Source organism: Crinia signifera, chromosome 5, assembly GCF_055691185.1.
Source record: "Crinia signifera chromosome 5, ASM5569118v1, whole genome shotgun sequence".
Taxonomy (NCBI): Eukaryota; Metazoa; Chordata; class Amphibia; order Anura; family Myobatrachidae; genus Crinia; species Crinia signifera.
In genome coordinates, this window is record NC_139221.1 from 209,797,431 (window position 1) to 209,816,891 (window position 19,461).

The 19,461-nt window shown below is 48.0% G+C and overlaps 1 protein-coding gene across 3 annotated transcripts in view; it reads left to right on the forward strand.

The window, feature by feature from the left end:
• Window positions 1–19,461, forward strand: part of AOAH (acyloxyacyl hydrolase) — a 171,661-nt gene that overhangs the window by 34,856 nt on the left and 117,344 nt on the right. For all 3 annotated transcript variants that reach the window (XM_083188483.1, XM_083188482.1, XM_083188481.1), the window contains exons 3-4: window positions 11,869–11,935; window positions 14,636–14,735. In XM_083188483.1, the coding sequence (XP_083044609.1) occupies window positions 11,869–11,935; window positions 14,636–14,735 (167 nt within the window). The remainder of the gene's footprint in view (window positions 1–11,868; window positions 11,936–14,635; window positions 14,736–19,461) is intronic.

The following is a 19,461-nucleotide window of genomic DNA, read 5'->3' on the forward strand; positions in this document are numbered from 1 at the left end:
CAGTCTCTGTTACTTGCTTATTTTCTTCTAATGTTTGTGAAAGCATGGAGACGTTCCCCGAAGGGGGTGACTGTTGATTAATTTGCTTTTTCTTTTTTCAAAAAAACGTTGTTTGATCTTGGGCTTGATTTCTGCGACTTTTATTTGACATTTTTTTTTCTCTTTTTCTTTTTTTACCTTCCTCTTTTTTTTTTTTTTTTTATATAAAAATATACGCAAAAAAAATAAAAAAAAAATACCAAAAAAAAATAAAAAAACAATGCAATCTGTGTTAGTTGGGAAGCAGAGCCCTGCCTCTCTTCAGTGTATTACAAGGCCTCTCTCCTTTTGGAATAAAATAGGGTTAGCTTTTTACTTCATTCAGGCCAAAAGATAGTGTATATGTAACAAATTTATAGGGATCTCCTCATCTTCTAGCTTAAGATTTACATCTCCTTGGACACTATTCCTCTATCCCTTTTATAATCGGTCATTGTCCACTTGCAACAAACACGGTTATGTCCCCTCTTTTTTTTTTTTTGTGTGGCACAGTGTGTGTATTCTGGGTATTTTAACCCCTTAAGACCAGCAGAATAATAAAAAACAAGTGGGGGTATTTCCCCTCTCACCAGTCCCCGGCTTCTGATTCCGCACAGCCTCTTTTGCTTGTTTTTCTTAGGACCGGAGGTATTCCTCAACCTGCAGTACGCGCTAACCGGACACCCGGTTCCGAGGTCTTCCTTCTGGCCCTCTCAGGCATGCTGGTCTGCGTCCTTAGCTGGGTATAGGGCTTATCCAGCCCGGGCGTTACCCCCGGCTTCCAGCAGCTCGCTGTCGTGTCCCGGTCTTTCCTTCCGTGTCGACCGCCGACTCCGTCTTCACTGTGCCGCACCGTTCACTCTCCTTGGGACCCGTGCGTGCGTGTTACGTGCTTCCGCTTCCCGATCTCTCTCTCTGGGCAGTGCAGGGCGCGTCCGTCCGCTTAACCTCAACCTGCAGCGGCTGCACAAGGCAGTCACCCGGCTCCGAGGACATGGTTTCTGACGCCGTCTCACGCTGTTATGATATCTGGGAGTCCTCGCCACCCCTAACTCCGTTGTCATAGAATGGGATTGATGGCTGCGTGCTAGTGCTAGGCTTCGCCTATAATAGCCGCGTTCGACAGAGCCCGTTAGTCAGGCTCCGCCCCCGATGCCACCAGGTCTTGAGAGTTGACAACGCTGCCACCAATGTCAAAGATGAACAAGGGGATGACTAACTAACCCAAGAAGGCGAGGTCACCCTTACACAGTAACAAACTGGGTACACGTAACAATACGTAGAGGTGTAACACAAATCAATACCAAACAGGTGTAACAATACACAGCGGTGTTTCATAAGAATCAAGATACAAGTAAGGGGCAGTCTGGGGATAAACCCCACTTATCTGTGCTCCGAGGAGACAACGACAGCGGGAACCAGGGTACGGACAGCTAGGACAACGCACGGACACCAGGAGGACAAGAGGCAGAACGGAGGACACGGCTGGGAATGAACGACAGGACACAGGACGACTGGACACAGGAACCAGGAGCAGTGAGTGAGCGGGAACCAGGAACACTTGAGACCCTGAGGTGCAAAAGCTATAACCGGCGTCTGTCCTGGGCAGACGCCGGCTCTTTATTCAAAATCCCCGCTGACGCTGACGTGCGCTGCACTGCCGCACGCGTGACCTCAGCGCGCCGGCACACCGACGGAGACGCTCGGGGACGTTGCCCGGCAACGCCCCGATGCCTGCTGACGATGCCGTGGGGACGGAAACCAGGGGCGTTGCTGTGCGCCGCCACTAACGTCTCCCCCGGCACTCGTCTACACTGTCTGTCCCGGCTGGTCCGGGACAGAAGTGTAACAGTACCCCCCCCTTGAGGAGGGGTCACCGAACCCTTAGAACCTGGTTTCCAGGGAAATTTTCTAAAGAACTCTGCTCTCAGTCGGGGCGCATGCAAAAACTTTTCTGGGACCCAAGATCTTTCCTCATCTCCAAACCCCTTCCAGTGGACAAGAAACTTGAGCTGACCCCTGACTACCTTGGAGTCCAAGATATGTTCCACCACATACTCCTTATGCCCCCGAACCAAGACAGGTCTTTGAGTACGTGTAGAGCTGGATGGAAGGGTTCCGATGACAGGTTTGAGCAGGGAACAATGAAAGACATTATTGATGCGCAGAGACCTGGGAAGCTGAAGTCTGAATGCCACCGGGTTAATTTGTCCGATAATCGGAAATGGACCGATAAATCTGGGACCCAACTTGGGACATTGCTGTCGAAGTCTAATATGACGTGTGGATAACCATACTCTCTGACCCACTTTAAAGAGACACGGTCTCCTGTGCCTATCAAAGAAAATCTTAGACCGGGCTGAGGATTGTCTAAGGGCTATGTGTACATTCTTCCAGGCTTTCCTAAAAAACGAGACAGTGGATGAGGATCTTGACGGATCAACCGGGGGCATGAATGAACTACATTTGGGGTGCAAACCTGAGTTGCAGAAAAAAGGAGAGCTCTTGATGGCTGAATGATAAGAGTTATTGTATGCGAACTCTGCTAATGGAATAAGCTCAGCCCAATTGTCCTGGCACTTTGAAACGAAACAGCGGAGGTATTGTTCCAAAGCCTGGTTGACCCTCTCGGTCTGTCCATTCGACTGCGGGTGATAGCCAGAGGAGAGACTGACCTGAATCCCTAAGGCTGCACAAAACTGTCTCCAAAACCTGGCCACGAACTGGGAACCTCTATCTGAGACAATATCGACCGGGAGTCCGTGAAGCCTAAAGATGTTAGTGATGAATAAATTTGCTAGGATTTTTGCAGTAGGAAGCCCATGTAAAGGAGTAAAGTGAGCCATTTTGGAAAATCTATCCACAGTAACCCAGATGGTGGTGAACTTGCTAGACGGAGGCAGGTCAACTATAAAGTCCATAGAAATATGGGACCATGGTTTCTTGGGAATGGACAAGGGGAATAGCGGCCCAATAGGAGACTGTCGAGACGATTTGTGTCGCGCACAGACCAGACATGAGGCCACAAATTTGTCGACATCTTGCCTCATAGAGGGCCACCAAACAGTCCTGGCCAACTGTTCAAAAGTTTTGGCAATACCTGGATGCCCGGAGCTCTTTGCCGAGTGAAAGTCCCTGAGAACCGCCTGCCGTAATTTCTGGGGAATAAATAAACGGTCCTGTGGGGTCTGTTGAGGAGCCGACGCTTGGGCAGCAATGACTAAGGTGGCTAAATCTTGGGTCAGGCCCGCCATGATTACTGAGCAAGGGACAATGGGAGATGCTTTCACCTCGGACCCCTGGAAAGTCTGAAAACTGCGGGAGAGGGCATCCGCCTTCACGTTCTTAGATCCTGGCCTAAAGGTGATGATAAACCGGAATCTGGTGAAGAACAGTGCCCACCGAGCCTGTCGTGGGTTGAGGCGTTTGGCGGACTCAATATAAGAGAGATTCTTGTGATCGGTGATCACGGTGATGGTATGCTGAGCTCCCTCAAGCCAGTGACGCCACTCCTCAAACGCCCATTTGATGGCCAATAACTCACGATTACCCACATCATAATTTCTCTCGGCTGGAGAGAATTTGCGGGAGAAGTAAGCGCATGGGTGAATCTTTAGATCCAGAGGACCTTTCTGAGACAGGACTGCTCCAGCACCCACATCAGAGGCGTCGACTTCGATTAAAAAGGGAAGCCTGGGGTCTGGGTGGTGCAGAATTGGAGCTGAGCAAAACGCTTTTTTTAATTTTATGAAAGAATCCATCGCCCGTTGAGACCATTGTCCTGGGTCAGCCCCTTTCCGAGTCAAGTCCACAATGGGTGCCACGATGTCCGAAAAGGAGCGGATAAATTTGCGATAGTAGTTAGAAAAACCAAGAAATCGCTGAATGGCCTTGAGCGTGGTTGGGCGAGCCCAGGATTGAATGGCCTGAACCTTCGATGGATCCATGGAGAAACCTTGAGGGGAAATAATATACCCTAAAAAAGTCACCTGTGACACTTCGAATTCACATTTTTCCAACTTGGCATATAGATGATTCTCCCGTAGCTTCTGCAACACCAGGCGGACGTGCTGCCGATGCTCAGGAAGAGATTTGGAAAAAATGAGAATGTCGTCCAAGTAAACTACGGCAAAACCCCCTAAAAACGGTCGAAGGACTTCGTTGATAAAGTCTTGGAAGACTGCCGGGGCGTTAGCTAGACCAAAAGGCATCACAAGATACTCAAAATGCCCCGAGTGGGTATTAAACGCGGTCTTCCATTCATCACCACTTTTAATTCTAATTAAGTTGTAGGCCCCCCTGAGGTCTATTTTGGAAAAAATCACTGCCTCCCGAATCTGGTCAAATAATACGGAGATGAGGGGTAATGGGTAGGAATTTTTTACTGAAATTTTGTTAAGGGCTCTGTAATCAATACAGGGCTGTAAAGACCCATCTTTCTTCTCCACAAAAAAAAACCCCGCCCCCACCGGTGATTTAGAGGGCCGAATGAACCCCTTTTCAAGGCTTTCTTTAATGTAGAGGTCCACGGCTTGGGACTCAGGTGCGGATAACGCATATAGACGACCTTTAGGAAGTCTGGCATTGGGCACTAAATCAATGGCACAATCAAAGGGGCGATGAGGAGGCAAGGTGTTGGCTTCTTTCTTAGAAAATACATCTGAAAAATCACGGTACTGAGGAGGGAGAGCTTGACAATCGGGGTGCATCACACGGAGCGGGAGAGTGAGACAAACATCCGAACAGGACCCTCCCCACCGAGTGATCTCACCAGTTTCCCAATTAAATACAGGGTTGTGTTTTTTCAACCAGGGCAGTCCCAGGACTATAGGAGTGAGAGGACAGTGAAAAATAAGAAAGGTGATATCTTCGGAATGAAGGGCCCCTACCGACAGCCGAAGGGAGGGAGTCCTGAAAGATATACCGCCTTTGGACAGTGGACAGCCATCCAACCCACAAACAGAAACGGGATTTTCCAAGGGTATGGGTGTAAGGCCCAATTGTTGCACCAGGCCTTCATCTATAAAGTTACCGGCCGCCCCACAATCCACAAAGGCAGATCCGTTCCAAGAACGGTCGGTAACAGAGACTGACACCTGAATTAATACAGAATCTGAGGGAGAAAAGCTCGACAGGCCCAAGTGAACCCCCCAAGTATCACTTAGGCCCTGTCTTTTCCCGCCTTCAGCGGACAAGTAACAGCAAGATGACCGGGACCCCCACAATACAAACAGAGGCCCTTGAGACGTCGGCGTTTTTTTTCGGATGAAGATAGTCGAGTGGCCCCCAACTGCATAGGCTCGTCTCCGGGTACCTCGGTAGACTCGTCTACAGATGAGGAAGGCAACACTCCAGACCGTCTTTCTCTCTGCCGCTCCCGAAATCTCCTATCCACTTTAATGGCTAACTGCATGATCCCATCAATGTCTTTGGGAGTGGGGTACTGTACTAATGCATCTTTAAGGGATTCGGATAACCCAATCCGAAACTGACTACGAAGCGCTGGGTCGTTCCAGCCAGAATCAATAGCCCAACGTCTGAACTTAGTACAGTATGCCTCAGCTGTGTCCTGCCCTTGACGCAGGGCCCTAAGATTGGACTCGGCCGAGGCCGCCCGGTCCGGGTCATCGTATAATAACCCCATTGCTGAGAAGAATGCATCCACAGAAGAGAGAGCCTCAGCACCATCTGGAAGGCCGAAGGCCCAAGACTGAGGATCTCCCTGCAGGAGTGAAATAACCATTCCAACCCGTTGAGCCTCAGAACCAGAAGATCCTGGGCGCAATTTGAAATAAAGCCTACATGACTGTTTAAAATTAAAAAACAAAGACCGGTCACCTGAAAAACGGTCAGGGAGATTTAACCTGGACTCCAGACTCCCACCGGAGGAGGAGCTAGACTGAGACCGTTGCTCGTGTGAGTTTACCCGTAGGGTGAGCTCTTGCAATTTCTGCGTCAGTGTGTGCATCTGTCCTGCAAGAGGGTGGGCAGCAGCCTGCTGTGACGGATCCATGATTGGGTTTCCCCACGACTACCGAACCTCTGAGCTGTAGGGGCAACAACAGTCTCAGAGTATGGTCTGGCCGGTTATAATGTTATGATATCTGGGAGTCCTCGCCACCCCTAACTCCGTTGTCATAGAATGGGATTGATGGCTGCGTGCTAGTGCTAGGCTTCGCCTATAATAGCCGCGTTCGACAGAGCCCGTTAGTCAGGCTCCGCCCCCGATGCCACCAGGTCTTGAGAGTTGACAACGCTGCCACCAATGTCAAAGATGAACAAGGGGATGACTAACTAACCCAAGAAGGCGAGGTCACCCTTACACAGTAACAAACTGGGTACACGTAACAATACGTAGAGGTGTAACACAAATCAATACCAAACAGGTGTAACAATACACAGCGGTGTTTCATAAGAATCAAGATACAAGTAAGGGGCAGTCTGGGGATAAACCCCACTTATCTGTGCTCCGAGGAGACAACGACAGCGGGAACCAGGGTACGGACAGCTAGGACAACGCACGGACACCAGGAGGACAAGAGGCAGAACGGAGGACACGGCTGGGAATGAACGACAGGACACAGGACGACTGGACACAGGAACCAGGAGCAGTGAGTGAGCGGGAACCAGGAACACTTGAGACCCTGAGGTGCAAAAGCTATAACCGGTGTCTGTCCTGGGCAGACGCCGGCTCTTTATTCAAAATCCCCGCTGACGTGCGCTGCACTGCCGCACGCGTGACCTCAGCGCGCCGGCACACCGACGGAGACGCTCGGGGACGTTGCCGGGCAACGCCCCGATGCCTGCTGACGATGCCGTGGGGACGGAAACCAGGGGCGTTGCTGTGCGCCGCCACTAACGTCTCCCCCGGCACTCGTCTACACTGTCTGTCCCGGCTGGTCCGGGACAGAAGTGTAACACACGCCCAGCTCTATGATGATTTGGCGGGCAGGGTAGTGTCCAGGAGCTCCGGTCCCGATCCGGCCTTGGAGAGGTGAGCGCACTTCTCACACGTGACCGCCCCTTCCGGATCCTCCCCCTGAGGGGTATCTGATTCATTATTGAAACTTTTAAAAATGTTTGTTAATAGAACATTAAACAACAAACAGGCAATAATGAAGACTAGCAGCAGGGGCGGATTGGGGACTAAAAGTGGCCTGGGAAATTTCCTGGAAGTGGCCTCATGTAGGCGGCAACAAATCAATAATAGGTGGAGCCAGCATAACAGTAGGTGACATTACTACATCCCTATACTTAGAGACATCTGTGACAGGCACAACTAAAGCATCAATAGTGTCTGGAACTATACAGCACACATGGCAGCACCCCTTGACTGATTTGGCACACTTAACTGCACCCTTGCAGTAAGAAAAAAATAAATAAAATATATATATATCTCTCTCTCTCCTTGCTGATCGTGAATGTGGACAGTTGATTCGGAATCAACTGTATAGCTGAAATTGACATCAGTTGGAGAGGTGTGTTATTTCGCCTTTTTATTCTGATATCGTTGCTTTTTATAGTGGAGCACTACAGGGTCATCCGACTCACAACGGTGACCACACCTTCCTTAAATAACTCATAAAGAGTGTACTTCAATGTTTATGTATTGTACCAAGGTATAAAGATTCCATAGATCTTGGTGTATTACCCCTGAGGAAGTCCCAAGTGGACGAAACGTGTAGGGTTATTTCGCATGGTCAATCTACACCTATGTTCGGAATCATTATGAATTACAACGATCCACCAACAATCTCTGTAAACCACTCTTAACAAATGTATTTTAAATTATTTTATTGTATGAAATAAATTTTGTATTTTTACAATTGTGGATTGGTGATATCACCTTCTGAGCGCACCTCTACACCTTCTTCTCTCTATCTTGTACATCAGACTCCCATTAGCGGCGGAGCCTTTAGAGGAGTGCTGCTCACCTATAGGCGCAGGATAGGGACACAACCCCCTTTCTCTCTCTCTCTCTCTCTCTCTCTCTCTCTCTCTATATATATATATATATATATATATATATATACACAGTATATATATATATATATATATACTGTATATTTATATATATATATATATATATATATATATATATATATATATATATATATATAAATCTCTTATATATTTAGCCAGATCTGACACTCATCCCCTCTGTGTATAACAAGAGTGATTGACAGCGTTATACACACAAAGTTCCCACCCAGCGTTATACACAAACTATCCCCCCCTAGGGAAAAGACCAGTGTTATAGACACCACCACCCCCTTGACATCACCTCCCCCCGCCCAGCCAGAGCTAGAGTACATTGTAAAGAAAGAATTTACCAATTTATCCCCTAAGCGCTGATACCAAAAGGATCCTTTTCCTCTCAGATGGTTTGCCCAAAATAAAGAGAAAAGGAGTACAATAGTGCATTACAGTTATACACACAAATTTAGGAAAATAAAATCCACAGAATTGTTTAAGGATTTGACTCGTACCCTTTCTTTATGTCTACTATCATGTAGACAATAGCGTTTTGTAAGGGGGCGGTCACGTCACCGATGCATCAAGCTTGACTCTTGACCCATAAGGATAAGAAAAAAACTGGATGGTGCAATACAGTTTTATTCATTTAAAATAAACAAGTAAAAACAGCAGGAGGGACTCTCACCAGTTTGTGTGGTCCACACACGAAGATGTAGACAATAAGGTGTTATTACAAATATGGAGGGTCCCAGGCGTCCCCGATAGTCTCCCAGGTTCCAGTCCCACCAAGCTGTTCTCTCCAATGGCCAACGCGTTTCGAAACACACTGTTTCTTTATCAAGGCCTTGATAAAGAAAAAGTGTGTTTCGAAACGCGTTGGTCATTGGAGAGAACAGCTTGGTGGGACTGGAACCTGGGAGACTATCGGGGACGCCTGGGACCCTCCATATTTGTAATAACACCTTATTGTCTACATCTTCGTGTGTGGACCACACAAACTGGTGAGAGTCCCTCCTGCTGTTTTTACTTGTTTATTTTAAATGAATAAAACTGTATTGCACCATCCAGTTTTTTTCTTATCCTTATGGGTCAAGAGTCAAGCTTGATGCATCGGTGACGTGACCGCCCCCTTACAAAACGCTATTGTCTACATGATAGTAGACATAAAGAAAGGGTACGAGTCAAATCCTTAAACAATTCTGTGGATTTTATTTTCCTAAATTTGTGTGTATAACTGTAATGCACTATTGTACTTCTTTTCTCTTTATTTTGGGCAAACCATCTGAGAGGAAAAGGATCCTTTTGGTATCAGCGCTTAGGGGATAAATTGGTAAATTCTTTCTTTACAATTGTCTTCTGTCTGGTGAGGGGAGGTGACCCTCATTCTCCTCTATATCCCTCAGCGAAGGTACAGCGCAAAAGGTCATATCCAAATAATTGTCTTTCTAGAGCTAGAGTACATGCCCACCATCCACCACGTGGGAGGGGGGTTTGTGGGGGTCCATGAATCGCGGGAGGGGGGGATACTGAATTCCTACTGCGATTCACGGCACCCCCGCACCCCCCTCCCGTGATTCGCGGCCCCCCGCGACTCCCCTCCCTCAATTCGCGCCCCCCTCCCTCCCGCGATTCACGGACCACCACAACCCCCCCTCCCGCAATTCGCAGACCCCCGCTACCCCCCTTCCCGCGCTTCACGGCCCCCCCGCGTCCACCCTCCCGTGATTCACGCCCCCTGTGATTCACGGCACCCCTAAGCACCCTCCTCCCACAATTCATGGACCCCTGCGACCCCCCCTACCGCGATTCGCACACCCCCACAATTCACAGACCCCCACAACCTCCCCTCCCGCACTTCACTAACCCCCGCGATCCCCCCCTTCCCGCGATTCACGCCCCCCTGCGCCCCCCGTTCCTGCGATTCACGGCCCCCCACTCTCCCTCCTCCCGTGATTCACGGCACCCCCCACGCCCACCCCTCCCACGATTCGCGGACCACCGTGACCCCCTTTCCCGCGATTAACGAACCCCCACAACCTTCCCTCCCGCAATTCGCGGACCCCCACGACTCCCTTTCACGCGATCCCCCCCTTCCGCGATTCACGGCACTCCCCGCACCCCCTACCGCGATTCGCGGACCCCCGCGATCCCCCCTCCCGCGATTCACAGACACCCACAAATCCCCCTTCCGCAATTTGCGGACCCCAGGCAGGGAGGAGGGTGACGCGTGCGTCCTCCAAATGTGGAGAGGGGGGGTGCTCCACAGGCCCGCTATGCAGCCGCTAACTGTGGCTTGGGCTGAATCGGCTAATTATAACAAAAATATAATCTGTGTAGGGTTCCCAGACCAGAAATAACAAATAACCCTATCTAGTGAATGAATAATTAATCACTAATATAGATAGAGGGTGTATTATGTAAAAAGTAAAAAAGTCTCAATACACACATGAATGAGAGGTTGCTAACTGCCCACTAGAGACCAGTAAACCCTCACAATTGTAGTAAAGGAATCCTTTCCTTTTTGTTCCTTTTGTCTTCTTCCATTTTCCATTTTTGACAATATTGTGAAAGACAGCATTGAACCCTGAGTTAGACACTTATACTGTAGATAATGATCTAAAAAATTAAGATCTCATTATAGGAATGACAGCAGAATAATTATACACAACAATAATAAAAGAAACTGCTGTGTAGTTCAACTGGACCGAATAACCCAATCTAAATCTGTATGAGGACAATATAACAGATATTCCTCCGGGTTAATTGTTGACAATTAATAATAATTGTATTATTTAATAAATACACCATAATTACGCTGCTGAACTCCAAACTATATACCTATTCTACAGAGAAATAAAAGGGTGTGAGAAATTGTGTGTAACAACCCAATTAAAATTGACACAGAAATCACAAGGGCATTATAAAAGGAGCAGTAATGGAGATAACACTCCAATACCCTAACATGAGTGCGACCTAAACATCCAGAATAACCTTAAATATAAACAATCCCTGCAAAATATTTGACTACCAATAAGAACAAGACATATTATATGTGCAAATTGTTACAAAATAACAACTAACAATAAAGTGTAATAAATGAATAATACAACAGATACTAACCTGGGCTAATTGCCATTAATTCTGAGACAGTGTATTATTCAATAACTCACCAAGATCACTGAAGAGTTGCGAACCAGAGTATTAACATGCAATGACAGTAACAAGAATACTTAGAACCAAAGGCCTATTTTCAAATCTATATACACATCCCTTTTTTTCTTTGTATGTGCCATATAAGCACTTCTCACTACATGTACGTTTGTCAATGTGTGTCTAAATGTTTAACCTGTTAAACATTTCACAAAATAAGGTGGAACGCCCCCCGTGAATTTCTAAGCTAAACGGACACGGATAGACCTTCCCCTTATCTTTTAATTGAATAATCAATAGAGTAACAAGTTTTATATAATCAAAATTCATTTCTCTCTATGAGTGCATCCAAAGTGCCAATCTTGCTGGGTTGGTCGACCTGGGGTATTAAGTTTTATGCATTCACACGGCACCTCGACGATGCTCGACCCGGCTACAACTCGGGTTTTCAATGCGATGTGAAAGGGGGTATCGTGTATGTTAAACATGCTCTCTTTCAGTCCAAAAGAGCAGGGTGTTACATTGTGGAGGTGAATCTAATGGACTCGGTAAGCTGTGAAGCTCACAGCTTACTGAGACACATTCCCTTGCATGTGCCCACACAGGAGAAGTAATTTGATGGTCGCCGACCATCAACTGATTCCTCCTGCCTTTTGTCTCTTGTTAAGGCTTAATACATCTGCCCCAGTAGGTCTGGTAATGAAATCTGTTTTTATTTCACAGAACAAGGAGGCATAAGAGGAGGCTGCACTCTCATAGCTGAGCTTTTTGGACCTGATCTAATCAAGTTGTAAGACCTTTACTCCATAATTACTATGTTGCAATGTATGCTGAACTTGGACCTGTCATCAGTATCAGCGGTGTAACTACAAACTTGTTGGCCTCATAGCATAGACATCTGTTGTATCGTGGGGAGATTATACTACCATTCTTCTCCTTATTGGGTGCCCTATTGTGCCTCTATGTATTTCCTTATCATGGAGCTTTGGTATATCAAAGTTCCCATTCCTTCTGAGCAAAATGGCATTTTGGAATCCTAGAAAGCTGACACATTTGCATGGCCTTCTAGGGCTTTATATGCTTTGATGTGTCTGCACGAACATACTGTTGTTATACTGAGGACAAACTACATGCTACTCTCCACGCATCATAGCCTCAGAGGAGATGGCAGTGGGGAACAGTAACCAGACGAGTATTGGTTGAAGCTACGTGGTGCTGATGGCTCAAGGCCCTGGTCTGCTACAGTAATTCAGCTGCTGGAGCCAAAAGAAGCTGCTACCCCAGAAATTGTCATTAATGTCCACCCACAACCACATTAGTATTTCAGTCATGAATTTATATCTACAGTACCTACTTTATCAGCACGTTTTCTTACTCATTCAGTGCCTGTCTTGGATGGCACTGTGAGCCACTCCTGTGAACTCTGCAAGTCACTCTCCACAGTATGTCAGACTGTCAGCATGCATGCCAGAATTCCCGTCAGTGCACCGGCATGGGCAATGCTGTATTGGTCCAAGTCATCTGATGTAAACATCCACTCAGAGCTTTCTAAAATCTGAATTCACTCTCCAGATTAAGCCTTTGGGAAGGAATGGGGGAATTAAGACACGGGGACTCTTTGCTTGTTGCCAGCTTGTCCCCCCCTTGCTGTGCCCACTGTATGCGTATCCTCACTCCACTCCTCCATAAGCCAGCAGCAGCATGGGTCCATACCTGCACTACTAATACTGTATGGTAGTTGCTAGATCTTAGTGGGCTGAAGAACCTCTGATGAACAACCACGTGACAAACAATGCGTAGAGGAGGAGCATGGTTGTTTATCTAGCACTGTCACTATCCATGCCACCATCTTTTGCCTTGGCTTTGGCTCATGTTCGGACCCTGCTCCTCCCCCTGTTGTGCCGCATCACATGCTTGGGACTTCAGGTGTCCTTGTAACCCACTATAATATGACTGACTGCAAGGAAGAGTAGGAGGTTGTGGTTTTATTAACAGTCTTCAGATACAATAAATGTCAATACAAAGCTTACCTTTTTATACAATAAGTCACCCTTTCCACAGTGTGCACATTATGTGAAATGGTACTTATATGTTAGTTGGGCGCCCACTATAGTTAGTACGCTCATACCCCCCCTATCCATGTCCGTGTGGAGTTGATATTATATAGTGTGGCGAGCCACCGAGCCCGAAGCGTGGCGAGCGGACACGGAAAACTAAGCAAATAGCTTAGTGGGCGCCCAACTAACATATAAGTACCTGTGAAATAATACCGGATATCTGCTGTTCACCAAAAAAGGACCTCTCAGTGTCAATCAGGGAACTGCAGGTCCGGAAATCTGCTATGGAAACTGTATACAAGAACATAACATATTACATTGCTCTATTTCATTAACAATTCATAAGGATCACATGCCCTCTATGTAGGTGACTTGTATATTTGTAATATCAGTGGTAGAGCTTGCTCTATATTCAATACATTACTTCTATGTTACAGTAGTTGCTTTTACTGAAATCTGAATTTGTGCCAGGTCAAACAGTGATTTAAGGCCTATATATACTAGAAGGTATTGTAAAAGATATCGCTCAAAAGGGGCCTTCTAAGCAATATCTTTTACATTATCCTCTAGTGCAGAGATGGCTAACCTTGACACGCCAGCTGTTGTTGAACTACACATCCCAGCATGCCCTGCATCAGTTTTAGTATGGTCAAATAGCAAACTAGCAGAGCATGCTGGGTTGTGTAGTTCAACAACATCTGGAGTGTCAAGGTTAGCCATCAAGGCTCTAGTGTGTACACTCAATATTGTTAATGAGTGTGGTATATGGTTCTGACAGTCAGGATCCTGACAGTCATTAGCCCGACATCAGGATCCCGACTGGCCAGACTCAGACAGCATGGCGAGCGCAAAAAAGCCCCTTGCGGGCTCGCTGCACTCGCCATGCTGCGTGCACGGTCTCGCTACATTCGCCACCTATTCCATTCTCCTTCTATGGGGGTCGTGGACCCCCACGTGGGAGAATAGCCGGTGGCCGTCGGGAACCCGGCGGTCAGTGTTTTAACAGCCGGGATCCTGACGTCGGATAAATGACTGTCGGGATCCCGACTGTCGGGACCCTGTCCGGCACCCATTGTTAATGACTCCTTCCATCTTCTGAACATTCAGGTCAATTTTTCTATATAGCCAATGACCTGCACGTTCAGCGGGTCATACAGATGTCACTGACCAATACCACCTGCAGCCAGAGCAGCCAGAGCCATTATCATTAACGATGTCGGCCATGGCTTGTGTTATCTAATTTGTATGGGCCTTTACACATTTCTTGGGTCTGGCCACTGAAACCAGCATACAGTAAATGTTTAAGGGATTTACTAGCTATAAGCCAAATTTGTATATGAAAAATTAGTCAAAAATCATAATGTAATCCTTAAAATCAGTTAGTGGTGGGAAAGTTGGTTAAATAGTAATTTTTTGTTCCATTGTTCTTTAAGGCTAAATAACAGATTCAATCCTGATGTAATTTGTCATGCGGTGAAATTATGCAAAACTGAACCAAAACAGCCGATTTGTCATCTGTACCAGAAGCCAGTGGTAAGACTGATACTCCAACTGAAATACACACAGGGAAACTGCGCATGCGCATAAACATTTGCAGCCACATTGTGCGAGTGGCCGGTTGCTCACACACAGCAGTGCGGGTGGCGGGCGCGGGGCGGCGGCCCATGGTCGCACCAAAAAGAACGCCAGCGTTTTATGGGCATTCCCATGAAAATGCCATCGAAATTTGGCGATGATGCAGGGGCGGGTAGCTGACGTCAGCGGATGTCTTAGATCTGTGAGTGCTGTAGAAATCATTGGATTGTCGACAACGTGCGGGGAAATTGGCGTGAGAGAGGGGGCGTTTAGAGGACCCGCAACGCTGCAAATTTCACAGCTTTGCGGGTCAACCAAAATCAACCCCTAAGTTAGAGCACGGTGGGCCTCATTCAGAGGGCCTGATCCGCAGCCAATGGCATTGTTACAAAGATGACTGAGATGCTAATGGCCCGTTTTTTGTGCAAAAAGTTGAACATCTGCTGGACCATCGAACATTTGATCAGCCGTATGGGCTGCCAGAACCAGTGCAAATATGTCTTTGGGCACAGTTGCTGGCAATGATATGCCAATGTCTGGCTAAATGTGCTGTGCCCTATGCCTTTAATGTTAGTCTTTATAAGATTGAGTTGTTTGAAATAAAGTTTTTTTTATATGTGATAGAAGCATCCTTAGCCCTTGATATACTGGTTTACTTCTAAGGGGGTTATTCAATTTACCGCAGCCATTCCCGATGGGGGAGATGGCTGCGGGGTCCTATTCATTGCTGTCTTCTTTGACAGCATTGAACAAGGGATCTTGGCAGAACGAGCACGACTTCACAAGCAGTTGGGCACGTTCTGCCTAGAACGGCTCTAAATTGACGAGCTCCCGGCTGCAGCTCGCCAATTCCCGACCGCTTCTCGTGGCCACGCCACCTTCCCAGCGCTCTGCAGGCGGGTCACGACTGTCGGGCTGGCCCTGGGAGAAGCGGCCAGGATCGGAGAGCTGCGGCCGGGAGCTTGTCAATTCCCGGCCTGCTTGTGAAGTCGGGCTCGTTCTGCCAAGATCCCCAGTTCAATGCTTTTGAGGAAGACAGCATTGAATATGGCCCCGCAGCCATCTCCCACGTCGGGAATGGCTGCAAGTAATTGAATATCCCCCTTAGCCTCAGAGAATGAAAGCAATGGAGAGCCACATGATCACTAAAGAATTGTGAGAATGAATTCAAACAAAATGTTGTTTACATCAACACATCACAACTCTCAAAAAGTTAAATGCTAAATATCCTTCACAAATTACTTCAAGCATGTCTGAAGCTGCAGGCAGTCAAGTGGGAGAAATATATTCAGAAAATGAAATTATTTGTATTGTTGCCAAAAGCTATATAACAAGGCAACCAAAAAGACAAAACACATTGATACACTTAATTTGAGGAATCCTTTTTATAATATCTGCATTAATCACTGACAACATTGGCATAGTTGTGAAAAATGTCTACTAATTTAAACATAAAAATGCCAGATGGAAGAAAACACTTTTCATATAATACTAGCGTTTGTCTACGGCTTTCATCGCGTGAATGTGTTCCGAATTTTTTTCCCTTCTCCATAGTTCATAAACTATTACTAGAAGAATATTTTTTCTCAAAGTAGCCTGCACACTGCACCTGCTGAGAGTCAAGCATCCAGGTATTCTTTATTGCTCCTCTCCCTGAGGTAATACATACCTCAGTTTATTTGTAGGTCACCACTTTTAAACCAAAACTGCTGAGTTGCACCCAGGTTTTTGGACCCAGATGCGACCTGGCAGTTGTTCCCTTTTACACCGACGTCCTCCGGCATTATGCAGAGTGGGCGACGCCAGTGAAGTCGGGTCCTGAGACGGCACTTGGAGATGACATTGTCACACGTAGCCGCGACGGAGCGCGGCGGGTACAGTACTCACCCGTCCGCGCCCGCCGCCGGCTAGCGTGTGCAGGCTCCGGTCTGCGGTGTGCGGGTAGCGGCAGCTCTGGGTAGGGATGGCAGCAGTAGTGGTGCCGGGAGGCCGGCGTCGCCATCTTGGTTGAGGGCAGGAGACAGATTGGCCCAGAGTGGAGGTTCCCTCCTCATCCTGTGCTGACAGCCAATGGCAGCCATCCCCTGGGGATATAGGGGATCTGCCTAGGCTGTTCAGTGTCAGTGCAATGAGTCTTTGGAGTCATTCACAACTCCTAGCTGATTCCCGGATCCTGGCTCTTTCTCTCCTGACTCTGGTGCCTTGCTCCCTGCATCTTGCTACAAGGAAGTTTTCTCCTGACACCAATGCTGCAAGTCCTACCTAGTGCTTGTTCCTGCTTGTGTCCCAGAATTACCCTGCACAGCTTCCCGCTGTCCTCCTTCATACAACTCATTCATTCCATCATCTTTCAGTCATCCGGATCCATTTCTTCTGTCATCAAATCAACCTCCTTCCGGATCCTCATCTATGTACTCTGGCTCACCAAGTATACGTTTCCAGATTTCCCTGCCCGTTATTAGTATTGTGCTGGACTCTATTTAATTTATTCCAACTGTCACTTAAAGAAGTATTTGAGTGAAGTTTATCATTTATGAAATCCGTTATTAAACCTGCACGTTTCAATCCTACTCCTCCTGGTCCGTCTCCGGTTCCTGTGCACCACACGACTCCATCCAGCCCTTTAGCCGTGACAGTTTGCACTGACCCGATGGAATCGGGTGAAGCACAGGCCTCCATGACGGATGTTCTTCAAGGCATCATGGCTCGATTGGAACAAGTAGAGACTACCCAGCATCAAGTGGCTCAATTTCTCCAGACCTTGTCATCACCTCAGGCGGCTCCCTCAGTTTCAGCAGCACCAACCTCCGGAGCTTCGGCCCCTGCTGCTCCCCCTGGGCCAGCTGCTCCTCACCAGCTACACCTGTCAACCCCCAGTAAATATGACGGGTCCCCGAGGGGGTGTCGAGGATTCCTGAATCAATGTGACGTCCATTTTACCCTCCAGCCTTCCAATTTCCCCACTCCCAAAACTCGGGTGGCTTACATCGTGTCCCTACTGGCGGGTCCAGCCCTGGAGTGGGTGTCCCCCCTTTGGGAGCGTGCGGATCCCATCCTCAATAACTATGAAGAATTTGTGGCCTCCTTCCGTCGCATCTTCGACGAGCCTGGCAGAGTGTCCTACGCAGCCACGGAGATCCTAAGGATTCGTCAGGGCAGTCGCCCAGTGGGACAATATGTCGTACAATTTCAAACCCTGGCTTCCGAACTCAGATGGAACGAAGAGGCTCTCGTTTCTGCCTTCTGGAACGGCCTAGCCGGGCGCATCAAGGACGAGTTAGCAACTCGCGATTCTCCTTCCACCCTGGCTGAACTCATTTCATTATGTAACAAAGTCGATCTGCGACTCCAAGAACGCCAACTTGAGAGGAATCGCTCTGATCGCCTTCGCCCTCGATTTCCTTCCAATGTCGCACCAGCCTCCAAACCAACCCCGCCTCCTGCGGTGTCAACAGATGAGCCCATGCAAATCAACCGCACCCGTCTCTCTCTCGAAGAGAAGTTCCGAAGACGGCGAGAGAATCTATGCATGTACTGTGGCTCCTCAGCTCACTTATTGGCTTCCTGCACGCTGCGGCCGGGAAACGACCGCTCCTAATCTCCCCGAGGGAGGTCCGATTAGGAGTCTTGCTTCCATCTCCCTCTTCTTCTGATTCCACCATTCCGGTTACCCTTGTGTGTCCCCAAGGGAGAAAAAGAGTTCAGGCCCTATTGGACTCTGGAGCAGCGGGAAACTTCCTTTCTTCTTCTTTTGTTACCCAACATGCCCTGCCTGTGCAACCCCTGGATCACTCGCTGGTCCTCACTGCAGTGGATGGGAGTCGAATTCGTAGTGGACAAATCACCCATCAGACCACCCCGGTGACACTGCTCATAGGGGCTCTACATCAAGAGACCCTCGAATTCTTCATTCTTCCACAGTCCGCACACCAAATGGTCCTGGGCCTTCCCTGGCTCTCCAAACATAACCCACACATCGATTGGACCAATATGGAGGTCAAGGCCTGGGGAACAGATTGCCAGTCTACTTGCATTCCTCAGATCCTTCCGGTCTACCAGACCCATCCACAACGTGAGGGTAACTGTCCTTCATCCTCTTCAGCTCCACCCTTGTCGATACCCGCACCATATCGTTCATTTACAGATGTATTCAGTAAAGGTGGTGCCGACACCCTGCCTCCTCACCGTCCTTGGGACTGCCCGATAGAGCTGGTGGCCGGGAAATTCCCTCCTCGTGGCCGCATCTATCCCCTGTCGCTACCTGAGACTGAGGCCATGTCCTCGTACATTCAAGAGAACTTAAACAAAGGTTTCATTCGACCATCTACTTCTCCGGCCGGGGCCGGGTTTTTCTTTGTGAAAAAGAAAGATGGCGGTCTTCGGCCATGTATCGACTATAGGGGCCTGAACGACATCACCATTAAAAACCGCTATCTCTTACCCCTTATCGCAGAACTATTCGACAAGATCAGAGGGGCAGCAATCTTTACTAAATTGGACCTGCGAGGGGCCTACAATTTGATCCGGATCCGTCCAGGTGACGAGTGGAAGACGGCTTTTAACACGCGCGACGGCCACTATGAATACCTGGTGATGCCCTTCGGCCTTTGTAACGCCCCCGCTGTCTTCCAACAGTTTGTAAATGATATCTTTCGGGACTTGCTGTACCACTCCATCGTAGTCT